The 22,562-nt window shown below is 38.8% G+C and overlaps 1 protein-coding gene across 1 annotated transcript in view; it reads left to right on the top strand.

Moving 5' to 3' along the window:
* Positions 1-22,562, top strand: part of CDC73 (cell division cycle 73) — a 96,816-nt gene that overhangs the window by 25,904 nt on the left and 48,350 nt on the right. Inside the window, exon 10 of the mRNA XM_015869437.2 lies at positions 3,246-3,310. Within this exon, the coding sequence (XP_015724923.1) occupies positions 3,246-3,310 (65 nt within the window). The remainder of the gene's footprint in view (positions 1-3,245; positions 3,311-22,562) is intronic.

Genomic DNA, 22,562 nt, shown 5'->3' with positions numbered 1-22,562 from the left:
GACTCAGTAATTTTTGAAATGGGAATGAAGCCATTACTGTGGAGTTCCTGACTTGGAAGCGTTTGTCTGCTTTGCATAGGCTGTATGCTGGGAGTGGAACTGAAGTTGCCGTGCATAGAAACTATTATGACATTCTAAAAACGGTATGAATGTAGAAGTGACAGGTCTCCCGCAGTCAGCAGTGTCTATTTTTTCAAGTGACTGCTAGAATTATCACATGGAAAACAAGATGATTGAGAGGATCAGGGAGAAACTTCCGAGGAAATAGTGTCCGTGCTGTTGTCAGTTAAGAGGGTTGCTGTGGTTATTTGGAAGCTGCCACTGCTTAACTCTCATTCGTCATTTGTTTAAGAGTTGGAGGCAGGAAATTGGAGTGCTGTTGAGCTGTTTAGGAGGTGGTTTCTTCTGCTGACCCAACCCTGTCTGCAGGTAGCAGGCTCTGGCGTCCCTTGGATACCTCATAGTGGCTGCGGTAACTGTTTGCAGGAATCTGTGTGGACACCCATATTCTCTTTTGGCCGTGTCATTTATTTTAGATATACATTAATCAATAAGTAAATAGTAGAGGCACTATGCTGTTATTTACTGGTGATCAGAAATGTTTTATTTACCTCCTAAGTAGTTGTTAAATAGCATTGGAAGGCCTATATCCGTGCTGGAAATGTTCAGCAGACTAGGAGCCTACTCTAACATGCTGGAGGTACCAGCAGGCTCTTTGGATCCTAGTAACTCCTCTTTCTGGGAGGAAGGGTTGGCATAAAGCTTGGGAGCAGGAAGTTGGTGAGACCCAGGGCCGTGTTCAGTGGCTCTTGTGGCTCACTGCATGAACCAGAGCAGATTCTATAAGGAACTGAAGTAGTGTTTTGGTTTTTTTTTCCTCTTTAAAAGATGAAACCATTAGAGGTTGAACAGAGGCTGATTCCCTGCTAGGTTCTTGTCTCCTCTTTGATTTACTTTCTAACTGTGCTGCTGGCTCTGTGGGCTTTTATTCGCTTTGTGGTGCTGATGGAGTCATGGGTTAGTTTCTTCATTAATTCAGGAGGAGCACACGGTTTTATTAGGGACAAAGCAGGTAATGATCCTGGTGGAAAGAAATAATTGAAATGGAAAATAAATGTGTAGAACTAATGATGGAACCAGGGTTTGTGCTGAGAGGGAAGGAACTGAGGTATGCCTGGCATGGCAGGGGTGCTGCTTGCTGGTATTGCTAAGGGCTACCTGATTGAAATGGATGTGAACTTATGTTCGAGGTAGGAGGAAATGGTAGTAGGCCAGTTGGGAAAGGGGAAAGGTTCCTCTGTCAGTAATTGTCTGCAAGCCAGAAGCAACTGTTGTCCTAGATGGTACATCTCTGACTTGTTCACACCAGGTCAGTAAAAGCATCCCTTCAGCTTCAGGGAGGGAGCTCTACCCAGCACTCTGCCAGGCCTCGAGCACCCCATGTAATATTAACATGTTCCTTGCTCAGAAACAGTGACCAGTATCACTGAGAAAAGTTTTATCCATGTAAATCCTGGTCAGATGAGCTACATTATGTTTAGCACTGAGCCGTGAGCAATTACCTTTCCCTCTGAATTTAACATGTAAGGCGATATCAGTGTACAAAGGAAACCTTCTTTTCATAGTAAAGATGGTAGTACTCAGGTCTGTACTTGCATTTTGCTTTCTCAAAATTAACTCTGTGTGGTTGGAAAATGTTAAGTCCATCAGAAGGGGAAAATTTTGAAAAGCTGAGATAAATGAGGGTTGCAGCTGAGGTCAGTTGGTGCAGTGTGGTGGAGAAATGCCCGTGACATGGTAGACGGCACCAGTGGAACAACTGAGATTCTCTGCATGGGAGTTGGTGGTAGGCCTGATAGAAAACCCAAAGCAGCATTCAGGAAGTAGATATCCATCTCTGCAGTGAGAAAAGTATGATCAATTTTGATCTCTTGGGTATCTTTCTGTAGGCAATAGAGAGCCATAAAATCTGGAGAACTTTTCTGCTTCATTTCCTGCAACTGTATGATAATCTTCCTGATCTAAAGGAAGAAAGGATGAACAACCAGATATGTGTCCCAGGACATTGCATTGTTGTCAGGGTTGTGTGGGTTTCCATTTAAGTTAATTTGCTCATGGTAAACACGGGGAGCTCTAACGTGGTTGAAAATCTGATGTTTTTCTTCAACTTCTTGTAGGCTGGAGTAGAAGCATTAAACTTGATTCTGTGTTACTTTTGTAAGTTTGTATGCTTATGAATTTTGTGAAGACAGTGTAATATTCCAGTTCCCAGTAGGGGTTTCTGTGCAGGATCAAGTACCTTTACTAGCTGGAAACAGAACAGGAGTTGCTTAGGTTTATACATATGCTTGCAGCTATTGTGTCGATGGGGTTATCGTGTCCATTTCTGGAGACTAGTGGTTATTGTAACATTTTAAGAATGAATTTAATTAAGCTGTTGGTTGCTTGATTCAACTGACAGTGGATATGAAACTAGGGAATGTAAACGGAGAAGAGTTTTACCACAAATTCTAGTGGCCACATTCAGCTGACTTAGGTTGTATATTACTGAGAATGGGAGGACAGAAAAGGACTTTGCAAACTCAAAAAGGCTCGCGGGAGGGTTAGTCACCAATTGCTTGCAGGCTTTTGGTGCATTGTTTTATTAAGGCTCAATTTGTGCTGTTCCAAAACTAAAAAACAACCCCCAACAAATTATCATTGCTTTGAGTTTAGCAATGAGAGTTTGTGAATTCTGTTGTGTGTGTATCATATAAGGACGTTGTTGCTTTAATGCACTGAAGACGTGGATTTATCATGTGAAGTGGCTGTGATTTTTACTTTTGGTAAAGCAGTTTCTAATGGAGCATGTTTTTGCATTCGTACTGTTGCAGTATAATGCATTCTGAGAATGGGTTGCTTTTCCATTTTGTAGTGAAGAGAATTTCTGACGCTGCATGCATATAATACTGCATATAGTATACTATATGCTACAAAGATTTAAACTTACATCATCTCTCTAGAAGATTGCATGTGGCAGGAGCAGCTCACTGTGGTTACAGAAGGCCGAAATACCAAGTGGAGCTGTGCCTAAAGAAAATGGATTTCCTAAATACTATCCAGGTTTTGTAGTGTAAACAGAATGTTTACATGCAACAACAATATGTGTTACTTAGTATACTTGAAATTATTTTCCTAATGTTGTCCACTTAAAAACTATGTCACTGTGCTTGTAATGACTTACAGGAGACTCTTTTGCTTTGCAGAAACGGAGGGCTTTAAAATTGATACCATGGGCACCTATCATGGAATGACTCTGAAGTCTGTAACGGTAAGCTGAAGGTTTTTTCTTAAAAGTGTTTTATAGAAGTCATGTATTTCTTGTCAGCCATACCTAAGGTAAAGTATTTCATTCGATTAATAGAGGGAATGATTGCTTTTCTATGTGGAAAGGTGAAACGTGTTTTGATTCAGTGGGTTCATATACAAGTTTTGGTTGGGGCTTTGTCTGAAGGTTTTCAATAGGGAGACTTTCCTGGCAAGTATGTCTAGTGGTGGTGCAGCCTTTTTGTTGTTGACTGGTATTTTGTCTAGCTTTATGTATTCCTGTTAAGGACATCTTTCATAGCTGATGAAACTATGCTGCAGAGAAAGATTTTGGAGTATTGGTTTTTCCTACTCCATGCTTAATAAAAATAAATATAAATGTCAGAAGAATTTTTACCTGTGTTACTGTTGAACATTATTGGCCTAGTGAAGTGGACGTCTTTCATATGACTTAACCATGCTGTCGGTGGGGATTGTTACACAGAAAGATGAGATATCCCTGAACAGGCTTCTTAATTTTTGGGGCCAACATTTCTTTGCTTTTATGGAAATGGGTTGAATGCTTTCAAAATAATGGTGTTCTGATCTGCTGATGAGTAGGACAGATGCTACAGAACTAATGCAGAGCCCTCATTACAGTTTTTGCCATCTGCATACCTATATGAATCTGATGAATCAACAGTACTAAATACTCTCCTAAATCCCTGCACTGTTTGTAGTTTGCACAATTAAATCTAACATAAAATGGTATTCTGAATGTAAATTTATTATAATGATTTAAAGCCTTTTCTTGTTTGTTTAAAAGCTTTTGCTTAAGCCCTTCATATCCAACCTCCTTTCGACTCTTAAGATATTTAAAAAAATATAATATTGGGTGTCAACATTTTAAGGAGGGAGTCAGTTTACTTCTGAGCACTGTTGTTTGTGGATGAATTAAGAAGCAAAGGGAAGAAAATAACCTATTAAGTCCAAAGATTTGTTCTTTTCCATTACATGAATTAAGGCTGCTTTATAAGCAGTGTTACACTAGATCCACATTCCTTTGGTGCTGTGAGTCTGTTTCAAGTTGTTGCAAATTAAAAATCAAGCTGTTTAACTCCTTAATAGCTTGTAAGGCAATTTAATTTTGTTATTTACTTCATTCCTACGTTGTGGTGCCATACTGACTTGGTTTTCCATATTGGGATGGAGAGAAGGAATCGATTAATGACATGGCATGGAAATGTTCATCTGTTTTTGTCCAGACTTTCTCACAGTGATGGAATCACGTAGACCCAATCTTTATTCTTCAGATTTATGTACAGAATACTTAATTTCCTATAAGTTGGCAAATTCTACTTTGTGGTTTTACAGTTCTTTTCATAGGTGTGTGCTTCTGTTTTTAATGCTAAATAAATGTAGGAGGGCATAGGGAAGTAACTTCTCCCAAATTTATGGTAAAGTATTTAATTCTCACTGGCCAAATCATAGCAAACTGGAGTATAGTGTTGGAATGTAAATGTGATACATATGTGATATCTTTTCCGCCATCCTCACAGTAACAATTATATCTATTATCTTATTTGTGAATTCATCAAACATGATCTTAATAGGCTTGAATTGCTAGGCAGGTTATCATTAGATTGAAACCTCAGGCCTCTGATTTTCAGATGAATGGTGAGTGAACTTTGAAGCGCTTACTTTTATTTAATTGTTTTCATTTTAGATAGCTCTTCTGCTTCCTCTGTGGTGTTTGTTTTCACTGATGTTCTTACAAAGAGCAGTGCAGTCCTTCTCATAAGACTTCTTTTGGCTTGGCTAAATAAATCTTGTTGTGAAGTAAGTTTTCAATACCTATCTCAGCTTTCTTTACCATTTCCTGTTAAATTCAACCTTCTTTTAGAACACAGAGAAGAGAAAACTAGTCATGCAAGTGAGATTTCACCAAAAGTTTTTGGAAAGACATTTATAATTTGCTTTTAGAGAGTATTACTTCAGAACAGGTGAATCAAGTAACTTATTTTCACTCTTTTTTCTTACTGTTTTTGCTGTAGTTTCCACCTTGCATATTAAAGGAGATGGTTTAACCTAATAAAGTAGTTCATTTGAGCGTTTGCATATTGGTAATACAATCATATTGGTAATACAATCTATCCCTGCTTTTGTTTTCCCTGTTGCACTCATTCCCTTGACTTCCTTGTTGCTCCTTGCCCTTTACCTTTTTTAGTCTGATCTGCGCAGTTCATTTTGATGGCAAGTTTTCCCTTCAAAAGGTTGGAGCCACTAGTTTTCAAAAGTATCCATCTTGTTAGCAACCAGTAAAACTTGGTAGCCATATGATTACTACCTGCAGTGCAAACTGTTGCCCCGCTGCCTGGAGCTGCCCACCCACTTAGGATGTAAAATTTGCAAGATGTCTCTTATTTGCTTCCTGTTATCTTCCCAACGTGTCTTCCCCTTGGCTCTGCATGTCTTAGTATAATTCTTTGGAATTCATTTTATGAAACGTGCAGAGCTCTGTTTTTTTTATTTGTTCTTGCTGAAATCTGAGTTGTCCTGTATGCTTGTTCTTGTTAACAGCAAAACAAACTTCTGCATTTCCACTGCTTTCTTTTCATCAGTGATGCTGGAAACTTTCTTAGCATTCAAAACTTGTGCCAGAACAGATGGTGAATGGTGGGCTCTTTTGAAGTAATGTCAGCTAAAATAACTTGTGCTGCTGGCAGTTCTTCCCTGCAACAGGGTTTTTGCTTAATTGGTGCGCTTACTTTGTCTTAGAAAGAGCTGACGTATTTAATGAATTCTTATGAAGCCGTGGTTTCATTATTCTGGACCTGGAATTGTTTGTAATGAGGCATCTTTGATAATACCTGGGGCACTTTCCGTTTGCCTGAGCAGATAATGCTTTGGAAACCACCAAGCTAGTGATAGCAGCTCAACAAGCCCAGCAGCATGTAAACTGTGCAGCCCAGTCTACCTGCAGATTATTATATCTAAGCATGATTTTCTGTATGGCAGTGCAGCTTCTGTGTTGTTTCTCTGGGTTGGTTGGTTTTCATTAAGTAGAATAGTTTAGTGTTTGGAATGGATCAAATAAGAGGTGTGGAGTTGCAGAAGATAAATTGCTAATAGTTTTGTACCGTAAAGGATGCAAGGGAATGCTGAGTGAATTTTAAACTGATATTCTCAACATTGTCTTTCATACATGTATGCCTTTGACAGGTTCAGGGCATTCACTGTTTACTTTTTACTGAAGGGAAATGCTAGCTTTGAGGCTAAGCTAGTATCCTCAGGAAGCCTAGAAAGTGGGCCTGGGTGGTGGTGGTTGTTGCCATTTCTTGATATATATATTATATATATATATATATATATATTATATATAATTAAATTTCAGACTAGTGTTTACTGTCAGTAGGAATTATGAAGTACTTAACTGTTGCAGCAGCTTCGGATGCAAAGATCAGAATAAGCTGTCTCGTCTGTATCTGTTTTAGGATGCTGGAGAGGTTGCTGCTTCTGTATGTATCTGGTAAATCTGGATTTTATAGATGGGTGCTAAAGCACTTCCTCTTAAAGCTGAGAGCTTGCTTTGTACTGATTGTATGTGTGCAAGTAGTGTTTGTTTCTCCATGACAAATGTAGTCACTGCTTGTTTTATGTCTTTTAATTTTATTATTAATTTAAGTTTTCATGACTTTAATATGGGAGATAGGAGTAGATTGATGCCCCTTGGAAGGCTTTGTGCTTCTTTCATTTGTGGGAGTCCCGACCATCAGCCATAACTCAGAGTGATAGAAACTTGGATGCAAGCAAAATAGATCTATGTGTTACTGCAGTAGGGCCTTCCTCATGGAAATTATTTTGCTTTTCCTAATTGCTGGGACACTCCCCTTTTCCTAATTTCTATTTTCTTTCAGTAATCAAAGCTGCGGAAGCACAGAAGCTCCCTTTGTCTATTGTTTTTCTGTAACTAATGGGATCTGTCATTGATCATCTGCACTTGTACACAGCCAGAAATAACTGTTGGCATTTGTTTTTCTCTGTATTCTGTAAGCAGGTGGATATAACAGTTCTCTGAGGTATTGAGGTAATGTACTTAGTAACAAAACTGGTTGTCCCAGAATAAGCCATGGTGCAAACAGGCTTCATTTTGAAAGAACTGGAAATATGTTTAACAACTCTAAGGTCAGTGGTGGTTTTCAGCAGTTTTTGCTCAGTCTTTTGAGTATTAACTCATGAAGGATGTGTCAGCAAAACAAGAGACTCTTTGGAAGTGCTTGCAACAGCCTCTGAAGCAGTGCAATGCACAAGTTATTCCCCACACCAGTGTAAGGTCAGCCTGCCCACGGCCCCTGTTTTGTGAGCCCAACCTCTTTCTGTGCATGCTCTGTGCATAACAGCTGCTAACCAGCAAAAGAGGGTGAGGAACATGGTGTAATCATTGCATAATGGGAGAACATTCCACAAATGATGCTTGGGGTAGAGGCTTTTGTTTTCATAAGACTTGTAATTTTTTTAAGTCTCCTTATCCATAATTAATTGGGATATGACCACCTGTTCTTAGTCTGTCAGGACCAAGAGCTGGAACTTGAGCACTAAATGGAGAGTCCTTGAGCTGGAGATGGATCTCACTGAGCCACTCTCCCAGCAGCCTCATGGTATTCCTGCCCTCTTAGAGTGTTCTGGAGCAACAGACCAGCAGGCCTAATTTGTGGCCTGTGCCTTTCTCCTCTAGTAACTGCAAATGAAATGCAAGTTTGCTAAAGACTACTACATGCTAAAGGCTCCGTACAGTCATTTCAGTGGTTGGCATTTTACTGCCCGGATTGTTTTCCAAACATTAAATAAAGATTCCCTTAAAGAGTTTCAGCATAAACAGTCAAGTTGATAGAAACTGGGGAAAATGACACACAAATGCTGCTTTCAAGAAAATGCTAGGTTGAACAACGCTGCACTCATTTTCTCAGTGATTGTAAATCATGTATATCTGTGCCAAGATATCTTGCTATTGTACGGCATTATACAATAGAACTGCCTGTTTTGTTCCTCATAATAGGTTTAGAGTCTGAGAACTGCAAATGCAAGAAAAAATAAGGATGTTGTGTAACAAGTCACACATCTGGAAGCTGAGCTTTTCTCTGTTGGCCACTGAATAAAAGAGTGAGAGCTCAGGCCACATAGCTTTGTTACTGAATGAATGTGTCTGAAGTCACTGTTCTGTGTAAAACCTGGTTGTGTCAGCATGCCAGGAGAGCTTGTGGTGTGCTCCTCAGGTCCTTGAGGAGTTTAAATAGAGGAGTGCCAAGTTTGAGAATCCAAAGAATCTCTGACTATACATTGAACTGGAACTTCAGGCACCCACAGAGCATTACTTAAAAAAACACTTGAGTGCCTTGAAGACTCTTAATGTGAATTTTAAGATGACTTGCTAGAACCTGTCTTGACCTAAAGCTGAACGTTCCTGGCTGCTTTGTAAGCTCTGTGAGTGCCCCTGCAAGAAACTCTTCTGCCCTGTTTGCTTTGAGCCAGGACTGTCCTGCCCCAGCAGTCAGCCTTATTGGGAGACATGACCTCAAATAAAACTGTCTGCAAATTTTGTTTGCCTTTGTTAGTGTAACCTGACTTCAGCTTGCATCCCATAAAGGTGCTTAGTTTTGCTTGTAGTTCCCTGGACTTTGAGATTTAAGCTATTAATAAAAGTTGTATAGAGCATTGTGCAGTGATGCTAGCTGACCTCGAGCTACAGACATTTATATTTGTCTAAATTGTTCTGACCCAAACATCATGCACTTTCCACAGCTTACCTGTTAGGCAGTGTTGTCAATGTATTTCCTTCTAGAAATTAAGTCCAAGTATCTACTAAATATGTGATGGCTCTGTCTTCAATTGACAGTTTGTCAGCAAATTCCTCCTGATATGATGAAACAATGGAGCTACTGTGTAGCATTCAAATATACTCACAGTATTTGAATACCATATAGGTCTTAGGAACCTTTCCAAAAGGATGTCTGGATAAAAGCATATTTTATCCTCCCATTCTTAGCAATTGAGATAATGGATATCACTAAGAAGGTTCTACCATTCTGCTGAGGTGTATCTGAAATTGATCATTAAGGAACTGGCGTCATGGCCATTTAAAGCAGAGGTTGTTGTTTCAGTAGAAATTGTTAATTCTGTTTTTTTTCCATAACATAACAATTGTTGCCAGTGTTCTGACTAAATAGTGCCTGAGGATATCAAAGGTCCCAGCAAGGCAGAACTATGAGTGTGCTGAGCCTTCAGGCAGCATGTTAAGAGGCTTACAGTTGAATTTAGCGTGGTCTTAGTGACGTTTGTATTTACTTATTGTGGGAACTGAAAGGTGGAGACAAGGAACGTGTTAGGTCCCTGACAGCAGGCTCTGCGGGCATTTGGAATGTGGAAGAGCAAAGAGATGGAAATAAGCATGAGAAAGATGGGGGATCAAAAAGCAGTATTGTACTTTTACACTGCCATTTCTCCAAGATCATCCACGTTTGCTACAATAATTATATAGGTTACTATCCTGTTGCCTTTAAATAGCAGCTGTAACACATTTCTGAAGCTTAACATGCTTCTCAATTTACAAGAGAGAGACTACATCAAAATTGGACCTCAAATAGTTATTGATTGGCTAAGGAGTTGGTGTAGCTAATTTGAGATGGCCGAATCAAGATGTCCTTCTCTGCTTATATGCTATTGGTGTTAGACCATATGACACTCTAGCAATTATTTCCTCTTAATGGAGTAAGATAATTCAGTTTTTGTCGGAACAAATTCTCTGCTTGGTGTAGTTGTTTGTGCAACATTGCATTATTGTTGTACCTTCTTTTTCTGAGCATGGAAGGCAGGATAGCTTGACTTGTTTAAGCAATAAGGAGCATGTCACTAAGCCCACACTTGTGTGCCTTTTACTCAAGGAGCTTACTGATACTTAGTAGTTAAGCCAGAGCAAACTTTCCCCTGAGCTTTTGTTTTCATCAAGTCTGTGTTTTCTCCTTATTGTCAAAGCCCTGTCTGAATGTCTTGGACTGTAGTTCTAACTTGTGAGTGTTGTTCTGGAGTTATTATTTTAAAGGTCCACCTCCTTTTCCTTCTTGTGGCTGTGTGTTTGTTTCATCCTCTCTGTAAGAACTCTTCTCTGTCAGCGTTCTGATTCCAGCCAAAGGATGTCTAAGTGCAGGAGGCTTTCTTTGTAGGTTTAACTTAACAGATGTAACTGTTAGCTGCTGTTACAGGCATGCATTACAGGGAGCATGTTATAGGGTGTTCTTGGCACAGAAGTATGGCAGGCAGATGTAGTACTTAATCAGGTCTAAGCACATCAAACCTGTAGAGGTCACAACTGAGATGGGTCTTGAAAGGCAAGCGTCAGTTGTTTCAGGGATAAACTATAAATGATGTCATTCAGCACTGTTTAACATAGTGCAACATCACTGGTGGTTTGAAGATCCTGTCAGAATAGCAAAGTAGGTTATGCATTGAATCCTTTGAGGCAGTTCGTTCTTGTATTATTTGAGAGTGGATTGATTGAGGCAGAATGTATCTTAGTTTCTACTTCTATGCAGTTTTATTGTTCCACATAAGTCAGTGTGTTCATCTGCCTTTGGTGTAGCCACGTGTTACTGTATTTGAATCCACATAATCTTTTTTGGGATACTTGGAAGTGTTGTGTGCTTCTGATGAGACAAGAACATATAGGCAGAGTTCTGGCATGATCACATTTGCTGTCAGTGGTCCTGGATGCTCTGTTTCAGCACAGGTATTCTCATTAGGTAAATGGCGGTAAAGACAATATTAAAAAACTCTGTGTTAGTTATGGCTCACTCAACTAGCATTTAGGCAATGCTGATTGTACCTTCTGGAATATACCTATGATTGCATTCTGCAGAGCTGCCATCTGGAGCTGCATTTATGTTTTTACTGAGTCATATGCTATCACAGGAACTACTTCCATCACTGCTGCTGGAAAGGTGGGCCTTTAGTCTTGATTCCTCTGAAACCTTCAGAAGATACTGTGTGTCTGGAGGGCAGGGAGGCCTGTCTATGTGTCAGTGTGCGTGTCTGTTTTTGCTTGTCATTCATCACTTCCTATTTTACACATACTTTATTTACCAAAACATAGTGAGTTTTTCTGGATTATTTTAGTTTAGAGATCGTTCTAAGTCACATGCATGTTTGCCACTTGAGATGTATCCCTGAAGATACCTACAAGGCAAAGACAGTCTGGTTTCTAATATTTTTGCACAGACGCGTGCACAGTGTGAATGTGAACTTTTTATAAGAAAACCAACATTTCTTTACTAACATGTGAAGGAGATTCTCACAGATTTCTTGTTATTGCTCATCTTCAGTGCTTACTATTTAAAACACTGTGTGTCTAAAACTAAGTTACCCAAAGCAGTTGGTATATTGAAATTGGTAAATAAAATGATAAATAGACAATAACTGCTGCTTCTTTCACAAATACACCTCCTGATTAGCTAGTATGTACAACTTCTGGTTAAACTCGGTGTAGTATGAATATTAACAAAATATGGTGTTATTTTGCTTTATGTCAGCATTACATTTGGCAGGCTGTTTTAGGAACTATTCAGTTGGTTGGCTGCTTCAGAAGACGTAAGGTGTTACTGGAGTTAAAATATCTTGCTCCCTTTTCAAGATTGAAAGCAGACATTTTCCTGCATGAAGGTGTATGAGTGGGTTATATGCATAAGCAACAGACGTGCTTTTACACATGGGTTTAAAAAGGAAGTGTGAAGCCAAACCTTGCGTGACTAAGCCCCGTAATAGTGATGTAAGATGGTTTCTTGTTAACTGTAGTTGCTGTGAATTCACAGTGCTTTAAATTTCTAATGTGTATTTATTTTGGAATTATGGGTTTCTTCATAGGCAATGCAAATGGTGGTTTTTCCTCTGGAATCACCTCTCCTCTACTTAGGTCAGGTGGTATCTCCTCGTGCTCTGCTTTAGCCTGGAGGGATGTGCAGCTGATCAGTGCAGGTGTGTGCTTTGTGGTGGCTTGGTGCTGCTGTTTTGAAAAGGGCTGCCTGCCTTTCCTTCCTTGGGGGCTTTAACTGGATCCTCTTGTTTCTCTAGCTGGTGATTTTCATAAAACTTGACAAAGATTAAAAAAAAACACAAAAAAACACATACATTGCTTCAAGTTAGACTTGAACTGGAAAGTAGATAGAGAAAATGTTGTGGGAGGAGGGGAGGAACATTAGTAAAGCAGGCTGCTAACACATGGGTGTTCTGATGAGAATGAAAACCTCTTGCTTTCGTTTGGAACTGGGAAGGTTCAGGTACATCCTATAGTGGTGTTACTCTGCCTTACTTCTTAGTTGCCTTGGAAGTGGCTGATGTGACTCAGGCAAGCAGACTGTGATAATACTGAAGTCTAAATGAAATTCAGTTATCATTAGGAAAAAACAGCTTTCCTGATTCATCTTTTTTCCTTTGTGGTTACTAAGTAAAACAAAAGGCTTCTGGATGGAGAAAGGGCTTTATGGAAGGCCTTCAGACACATCTTTTTTTATAGCAAATAACTTAGCAATCACGTGGGTTACATACCACTCATTTTATAGTAGGTTTTACTTGTATAATTAAGTCTTGAAAAACGAAGAATCTAAAAAAAAAAAATAAAAAAATCCAGACACAAACAGAAGAAGAGGTTCAGAATAAAACAGTGAAATACATGTTTGCATTACTATCTACATGCTATTCTGTCTTAGAAAGTAAAACCTAAAGGGATGCTGGATTACCTGGGCTATTGTTATATGTCATTTCAAAGGGTATTCTTACATTTCGTTCAAGTTTTGCGAATATCATAACATTTGGTTGTGTAAATCAAGTTCATGTCGATCCCTGACAACCTTTGTAAGTGTATCTGTTGTTACAACTTCCATTTGTGCTAATGAAAGAATCATCAGGTATTCTGCTCACCTTCATTAGGATGCAATAAATATTTAATAAGGGTAGGCATTCATATAAATAATGTGCGGCAAGGATGCTATTCAGTATATTTCCTATATTTGCTCCTCTGGCAATTCCCAGCGAGATTCTTCATGTCCTTTAATTTTCTTGTCTGGAAAGGTGCTTGTAGTTAAGTTACATTATCAAATTGTGTGAATTCTAATCCTCTTAGAAGCATCTATTGGCACATGCATATTTTAAACAGTGAGAGTACAGTAACAATCTGTATGCAGGAAATGCGTTCCAGGTGAAATTCTACAGCATATAGAAAATATTTCCAAGTATTGTCACTCCTTTATGTGAAGTTACGATGAAGGAAGGTAATACTAAAAGTAATAAACAGCTTAAATCCTCCAGGTGAAGTTCAAGAACATATCATAAGTTAACAGCGGTTGCTAATATACTAATAGTTGTGGCAGTTCTTGGTTATGAATAAAAATCATACCTTTAAGGATGTTGTGGAACTTTCAGAAGCTATTGTAAGGGGAGTGGAAATGGTTGATAAACCTGACATTTAACATTGGGCAAACTTAAAGGAATTTAGTGAAGTGCTGCATTAGTGAAGTCGTACTGAAACAGCATTAAAATGCGTAGGGATATGCTGATACTTTGTATGTGTGGCATAATAATGTTCACAGCTCTGAGGAATATGTCCTGATTTAAACAAAACCAACAGAAAACAAAACATGAATTCTGGCTTGAGTAGAATTCACCATTTTTCGCTTCTGTCACATTCCCCAGAAGGATGCTTAATTCTGTCCATAAGATTAAAAGCTGATGGTGTGGGCAGATGTTCTCAAGGGTAAAAAGCAGAATAAAATCGTGTAGAAAGTGTGAAGGTGGTGAGAGAAATATTTTGCTTGCAGTTAAATTGCTCTTTACAGAAGGGTTTATTGGGAAGGAGGGGGAGCTCTCAGTCATTTGAGTTCTTGTGCTTTGTGATGTAATCTTAACGGAGGAAAAAGACATTTCCTGTCCTTATTAAGAGCCCATTCTCTCTAACAACCCTCAGTTATCTTTATACTTCAATATAAATATAAGTATGACTCTAAGTTGTGTATTGCTTCTTAATTCCCTGTTTCTTTTTAATATAAGATTTCTCTGCACAAAAAGCCCACGCAAATTGAAATCTGGGTTCAGTTTTGAATTCTTTTGATTGTTACCTCGATATTGATAAAACCTTGTCCAAACCTGTTGTTATTTCTAACTGCTGTGCTGCTGTATGAGGGGCTGATCTCAGATCTTATGTGCTTTCCATCTGCATTCCCAGGCATTCTTTTATACAAATGAATCCTAGCCTGTGGTCAGCTGTTGTAGCCTTTAGCCTGCTGCTGATCTGCTGTGCTTAACAGATTGTCCTTGAGCTCTCTGCCCTTTTCAGCACCTAGTTTTCCTGGATTCTCATTTTGTTTAGAGACCATAGCTGTGTGCAGCTTTGTCGGTGGGAAAACACCTCCCTTGTGTCTGAAACTCAAACTTCTGTATTCCCTTTGAGTCTCAGTCAGTCAGAGCCCTTCAGGGATCTTCATGTTCCTCCAGCCTTCTGTTTGTAGCCTCCACTCTTCCCAGTGCAGACTTTGTTCTAAATGGTTAAAAGCTCCACTTATTTTCCATTTAAACACCTCAGGTCTTTCCAGGGCAGAACTGTTGTCACCTGAATGCGTGTGTGTAGTGACTATGAATCAGTAGCAACTTGCTTTCAACAATCATCTTTTTCCTATTAGTACAAATGCTTGATAGTTCTGCCATTCAGAAAGAGCCTTTTCTCATCAATACAAAGAATGATGCTATCTATTATGGCAATATGTGAGTGTTCCTTAAGGCTGTATATGGATCAAGGCACTTAAGCAAATTAAAGCAAATTACCAAAGTGTACAGCATCAACATTCATAAGCTATAAAGCATAAAATTGCCATTGGCTGGTGATGTCTTTAGGAATAAATTTACTTTGGTTAGCTGTGGTGTAATTTCCTTGGTTTACAGTGGAGGAAAAAACAACTTACTCCTGCACTGGAAAGTTTGTGGGGAAATTGCATGCATTTAAATTAATATGCTTTGACCTCTCACTTTTACTTGAATCTTTTATAAACATTTAAATCATGAATGAACCCACTGCATCCTGAGCAGTTGTGCAAGGCTGTCTCATGTATTTCCTGCTTATCTCGTTCACTTCTCCTGTTTCTTGGATCATTGTTTTCAGTGCTGTTCGCTGTTAGGTTACATAGTATTATAGCTATCATCTGAATTAGATGGGCAAATAAAATTCTACTGGCAGCCCTCTTCCATCCAGGTAGTAACAGATTCTGTTGAAAGATAATGGTGTTATTAACTGCTATATGAAGATGGTGCCTTTTCCAATGTATACAATCCAAAAATTTTTTGGATTTCATGTGAAATGATTAGTAGTAAATCTGGAAGCTCTAGAATTTCCATCACGTGAATATTGTTCTTCACTTGCTTTTCAAAAACATTCAGTCATTTTTGTTTCTGTTTTTATTTTGCTGAGGAAGCCCAAGGGTAGTCTGTTTTGCTTTCACTTCCATGTAGAGTGTGTGAGGACTTCCAGGTGAGAAGGCAATAGGAAATGGCATAGGAAATGGAAGAGCAGTGGATGTCTAATTTTAGATTATGGTCTCTCCTTTCACATTTAACTTGTGTTTTCATTATGCAATGAAACACCTATTCCTCCTACTTAAATTGATCAATATAAGCCTGCCATTTAAAATTTTTCTTCTCATTTGGCTATATGCCTGGTTTAGGATTGAATTTCTTACCTAATTTTACTGAGCTTGTTCTGTGTAGCTTTTTCCCCGAAGCGTGGCTTGCCTTTGTTTCTTATCTTTTCTCCTTCATTTGAATGGTAAGAGGGATGTACTTTCTAACATCTGCTGAAGTGTCAGAATACCCAAGTGTTAATAGTAACAGAGTAGCTACAAAGTAATTCTACTGTTTTGTTTTATGACCTCCATTTAGTTACTATGTTCTTTCTGTACTTGTTGAACTCTGTGCTGTTCCATGGCAAACCATTGAAGCCAGTCCATTTGGCTCAGTTTAATTCCATCTGATGCCAGAATCGGTTGGTCTACAATATGCGACCAATTCTGGGACATCTGATATAGCTTATCAGACACTTTCAAAGTGTTGCACAGAAAATGCAGAAGCTCTACATTCATATTTATCAGGAACAGACAGATTTGTGTCATCTTTTCAGAATGCAGTCTTCAAAAAAAGCTGCATTTAGGGAATTAATGTCCGTATGTTGCAGGCTAAAACAGTTTTGCATTTTTCCCTGAGAAAAAATGTTGTTAGTGTGTTCTTGGGGTGTTTGGGTGCAGAGATTGTTATGGGTTTTGTTTGGAAAAGCGCTTCACTCTTCATGGCACATCTTAAGGAAGTCTCTTAGTTGCACAGGGTTACTGCATCTTTTTGTTATATTGTGAAAATGTTGGGCTGTGAAAAGGCATCTTCCTTCCTGGCAAAGAAAGAAAGTAGGGCAGCAAGAAAAGAAAGCTTTATTGTCCATTCGAAGAAGAACTCTGTTTTTGTTCACTTTCCAAAAGCTCAGGACAAGCTCTTGTTTGTCTGTTTCTGATACAAATGAAAAGCCAAATTATTTAGCTGGCCTTGGTAGGAAGTGGATTATTATTATTATTTTTTTCTGTGGCAACTCGTCTCATTGTGGTAATTTTTCATTTTAAGTAACTGACAAAGCCAGTGTGAAATGTGTTCAGCAAATACTGGAAGCTATTTTTGCTTGGAAGTCTGTAAGTGTCACAGGAAAAAAAATGGAAGCTATCTGCCACCTTGCATTATATATCTGGACTGGATAAGCAGGGTGAAGGCCAGCTCTTTCACCCTCTTGGCATGCTTATATCAGTCCTCTCAGCACACAGACACTGCCCAGCACTCCAGTTTTTCTTAATTAGAGGCTGGAGCATAGATGCAGAAGTGCTTCACTAGTTTATGACCATGTGTATTTCTTTCTGGAATACCGTTTCAGGTGGTGAGATTTTGAAGAACCAGCATTTTTAGTTGCTTTCTTGCTGAAAAACTGGAGCTTGTGCTGAAAAATTGGGGGAAAAAATGACTTGGTTCCTTGGTATATGAAAAAGTTAGAAGAGAAAAGCTTACGCAGCTCTTCTATAAGTCAGTGCATTGTATTAATACTTCAGGCACAAATCACCTGCAATTCCTGACAAATAAGGAATTTCTAAGCAGTTGTAATTTGTTTCGGTATAGCTCTCTGTAAATAACTGCTTCTCAGTGGTGTGAATGCAACTCCAAGACAACATCATGATAAGAAATGGGGAAAAATGGCTTTCTTCCAGGTCAGATATGTTTTGCAGGAAAAACTGCAAATACAAGCTGTGGAGATATTTCTCTTATGGAACCAGAAGAGGTAACCAATTAATATTAGCCTGGTTGTCATAAAGACTCTTGCATTGCAACAAATTTAATGTTTCTCCAAGAGTTGTGATCTGTAGAATGTGTGCAAAAGATGATGCTCACAGAAAGTGTGTACTCACAGGTGTGAAGTCTTGTGATGAATAGGAGGCAGGGTAGGCAAGAGGTGTGATTGTGTACTTTGAGTTTTTCTATTCTTCTCTGCTAGTGTGAAATTTTGAACAAAAAAATCATTTGAATCATTTAACATCTACTATTAGAAAATGGTGTAAGGGAAAACGTGCTTGAGGGACTTGGTCTTATCCTTTCTCTTTTAATGAAATGGCAGCATTATACTGTACTTAAGAATGGAGTCCCCAGAATTAATGGGAGAAAGCTGTTATTGCTTTTTTGACATTAATGAAATGGGATGTCTAAAGTTGTTTTCAGCATCCATTTCTCAAAGAGAATAAAAATGGAGAGGGAAAAATAGTATGTTTTCTGGATGTAGCAAGCAGGCTTACTAAGAAAATAGAACAATTGTGGTTATCTATCATTCTTTTTAATCTAGGTATCTCTGTTTTCCATGTTGAGAATTCAGAAAACAGACAAATATTTAAATTAATATGGTTTGGCTGTTTTGCAAATTAACCATGTTGAATGTAGTGAAACAATCAGATTAATCATACAATCACAGAATGACCTGGGTTGAAAAAGACCACAATGATCATGTAGTTGTAGCTCCCCTGCTGTATGCAGGATCGCCAACCAACAGACCAGGCTGCCCAGAGCCACATCCAGCCTGGCCTTGAATGCCTCCAGGGATGGAGCATCTGCTCTTAAAAATAAGTTGCTATTTGGAAGATAGTTTTCTCGTGGCATCAGGAGGAACATTACTGTAAATACCTTCTCAGCTGAAGGTTTGTTTATACTTAGGAACCATGTAATTTAATTATTTTTATTTTATTCCCCTTTCGATGTGCTTCATGGTGCTAACAGCGTAAGCTTTGCAATTTGCCTTTTGAGGAACAGATGTGTAGTCCCCTCAGGTGTGTATATGATATTTAGTCTTACTTTAGAGTCTTAAGTAATGTGAAGAGCATGCTTAAATTATGTTCTTGTTTCTGTAAGTTGTTTTGACATAAAAATACTATTCTTTCCCAAGTTAAAAAAAAAAACAAAAAAATAAATATACAGCTTTAAATTATTCAAAGATGTTATAATGGGAAATTGGTTATTCTCATGATTCACAAGGCTGGTTAGTTGAATTTTTATGTCTAGAGAAATCAGTGCCTAGGTGGACTTGGGAGGAATGCCTATAAAAAGGCTGGAATTTGCAGTAAGTGGCAATACTCCATTTTTTTTTTACATAAAAAAAAATATTTTAGACTGAGTCACAGATGGCGTTTTCCTGTGATTCATTTTGTTTTATGTCGCATCAACCTATATATTATGGCACAACAGGCTTTAACTGTGACGTAGCTCTTCTTTATGTGCCAAATTCCTATTTGGTTTAGAGATGATGACATTGGTGGTGAATGAAAGAAACCTAGAGTCTCTTTTTACGTTCTATTAGACCTGATGTCTAATGTCTTTTAGATGCTGGATATGTTAAATTTTTAATAAAGGCTGTGGGTTTGGTTCTTGTTTTCCTTGGTGACTTGTTTGGTATTGTATTAAAAATCATTTCTTGCGGCAGTCAGTTTTTCTTGTTTTAAGCCTTGGGCTTATTGTGATGTGGGAACTCTTGGCCTTTCCCCAAGAAGGATGCTGTTGACTTCTCAAGAGTGGAGGAATTCAGCATTTTTTGTGTTGGCACAGACTTCTAAAAAGAAAATTTAATGTAATACAGAACTTTGTTAATCAACAGGAAGAACTGGGAATACTGAACTTTTTGAAGACTTCTTATATGGTGGCAAACATAACTATTTCCTCTGATCTGTTTGTCATCTTAGGAAATCTTGAGCTTTTAAGGTTTGCAGGCTGTTCTCTGTTCTCTTGTATTCTTTCTATTGAATCAGTTGCAAGACAGAATCAACCCTGTTATTCGCAGAACATTAGGGTGAGTAATGCTTCACACGCTTCTCTTTCTAATGAGGTAAATATGTAGGGGCTCTTCCATCATACCCAAGCTAAGTATCTGGAAGACTGCAGTGAGTGCTTCATGGAATATTGATGTTCAAGAGCTAACACGTCCGTTAATATTAGATAAAACTTAAATAGGCTAGGAGGAGGCAGATGAGATTGTCCTGATGCGCTTATCTTCAGAGGATTTTCATATTCATCAGCATACTTTGGCCCCCAGTAAGGCAGAGTGTTTTTTTTTTATTTGAAGAAGTCTATGTTGGTTACATGTCGGTAGGCATTCTAGGAAGACACCAGCCACTGCCACTTCCTCCTCCTTGCTCAGGCAAATGATGCTGAAAAGACAGCAGCAACAATTTTGTTCACTCTGTAGAAAGAGTTTTCTTTTCTCATGCATTCCCAGGTGAATGGAACCCTTTGAGAACATTCCCATCAAGCATTTCTCAGCAGCCTTGACTTCTCTACCCGGTACAGCATCTGTGCACGACTTAAGCATTCATATGGAAACCTTAGAGACTACATGAAACTGTAAGCCATGAGCGTTCCCTGTGCTGGAGGGACTTGTTTTGAGAGAAGTAACTGGAGGTTACTATCTTGGTCAGAACACTTTGACCACAGGCAGTGAGTGGTTTGTACCCCGTGGTTTGACTCGTGCACTGGTTGGCTTGTGGAGCACAATGCATCATTACTATCATCCAGTTAGTGTTATCGTGAAAGCTGTCAGATTTAACTGCTGAAGGGAGCTTTTAACTGTTGCCATGGTAATATGAGAACGGCAACATGGTAGTTTTCATCTCTATCCTGTGTTCAGCTGAATTCTTATGCAGTCATTTCACTATGAGGCGAAGGTACTACATTGTACCAGGCCTGGCTTTCTTTCAGGTTAACTAGAGACAAATGAGAAATGTAGCAAATGTCTTCTTTAGGGATGAAATGCAAGTCCTAGGGAAAACTGATGGAGTTCTCTGTGCTTATGACTTGATTCTGTTGGCGCTCCTGTATGTAAAACAGCCTCTCTGTAATTTCTGACCATCTCTTCATGCCATCACATCATTTCTTGTAAGTGCTTTGGCTCAGAGTGTAATAGAAAGCTTGTACTGGAAGCACAAGCTAGAAGTTCAGTCACAGGAACTTTTATTTTCTCTAGGAGGGGAGAAATGCAAGTGCTCATCACTAGAAGTTCAAAGAATGCTTCCTAACTTGGCCTCATGATGCTTTTCTTTAAGACTAAGGCTTCCCTATTTATATGGGACACATATACTTTTTGACCTGTGTGGGGTTGATCAGCTGCTGTGGTTATTTTCATTTCACTCTTCTGTTTTTTCACATTCAAGGTTTGTTTTTTTTTTTTTTTTAACTGACCTGCTGCAAGGTTGCTCTCTGCAGCCCTCCCCCAGCCTCCTGCCATGGAAGGCCTTTAAATTCATTCTTGCCTTGGGTACAAAACTGAGGTTGTTCTCAGCTTCCTGACCTACATTTGCGTGGCATGGCACTGCCTGGCTGGTGGTGCAGCTCCCTGCCTCCTTCCTCTCCCTGTGCTCCCCTTCTGAGTGGCCTGCAAATCATAGCTGGATATGTGAGGCTGGAATGAATGGACTAGCAGTGCCATCTGTAGTAATACAGTAAATGCCATGTAAGATAGGGATGATCTCCAGTCTGAAATTATTGGGGTCAGAAAGGGTGAGACTCTACCCAAAATCCCACATTGCTTTTGAAGTATAAAATCAGAAATGAAAAATGGAGATAATGCTGTTAAAATTCCATAGCTGCAGTTACCATAGTGTAAATAAATTGTCCAGTGTTACTTGTGTTATCTGACAGTGTAAAGTAAGGATTGAAAAATGAAAAAAGATATAAACAACAGTTGATGCTTTAGCAAAGTAGTTACAAACCTGTTCTTGCTATTAGCTTGAATATAGAAAGTAGTGACCTTTATATTCGCATCATCTCTCTTTCATCTCCTCCTGGTAAGTTTTCACAAATGGCAGTGGGCACTCATTCTACAGATAAGATTGTTTTATTGTGTTGTTTTGCACTGTATGACAATGTAGATTAGGTCTATGCATGTAGGGTGTTTCGTTATTGGGAAAATAATAGAGATGAGGCGTCTATAGCAGTGGCTTGTAGGTTCTTTCCCCATGCTCATACCATGCATGATCTTGCGCTGATTTTGAGACATAACACGTGATAATATGCTTGGAAATAACTTTGTAAAGATGGCCTGAAATACACAGACAGCATTGCAGAGAGGGCGAGTTTGTAAATCACTGTTCTAGTCTGCTTGACCTGACAACCAGTCTGTCTTATTTTCCTGCATCACTGCCATGATATAATTTCCAATTCTAGAACTGAGGAATAATTCATATTATTTACGTAAGTATTTTAAAGGACACTAATCTAATTTCATTTCCCCAAAGCAACCTCTAAGGCTTGGAAGTACCTTTACCTGTGTTTCTTCCCCCCCCCACACACACAGTAGAATAGATCATGAACTTGATCTGTGAGAAGTGGATCAGTGGTTGGGGATAGGATCGGCTTTCTTCCTCCAGCAGTTGTACTTGTGCATTTTTCCTTGCTCAAATGTGATGTGGGATGATCTGCAAATAATTCAAGTTCCTAATATCATTGGAGATCAACAATTCTGCTGCTGGTGGATGATGTTTGTGGAACTTTATGTTGGTTGTTTGATATGAAAGCTTCCATCCTTAGTTGAAAAGTTAAATGTATAGAAAAACTACTAAAAACATTTTCTGACTTGGTTCTCATGCTTCCCTTGACCAAAGTATTTCTTTGCTGTAGTGATGGTGCTGATGACA

The sequence above is a fragment of the Coturnix japonica genome, chromosome 8, assembly GCF_001577835.2.
Source record: "Coturnix japonica isolate 7356 chromosome 8, Coturnix japonica 2.1, whole genome shotgun sequence".
Lineage (NCBI taxonomy): Eukaryota > Metazoa > Chordata > Aves > Galliformes > Phasianidae > Coturnix > Coturnix japonica.
Note: the sequence above shows the minus strand (reverse complement) of the source record. Positions and strands in the feature narration are given on the sequence as shown.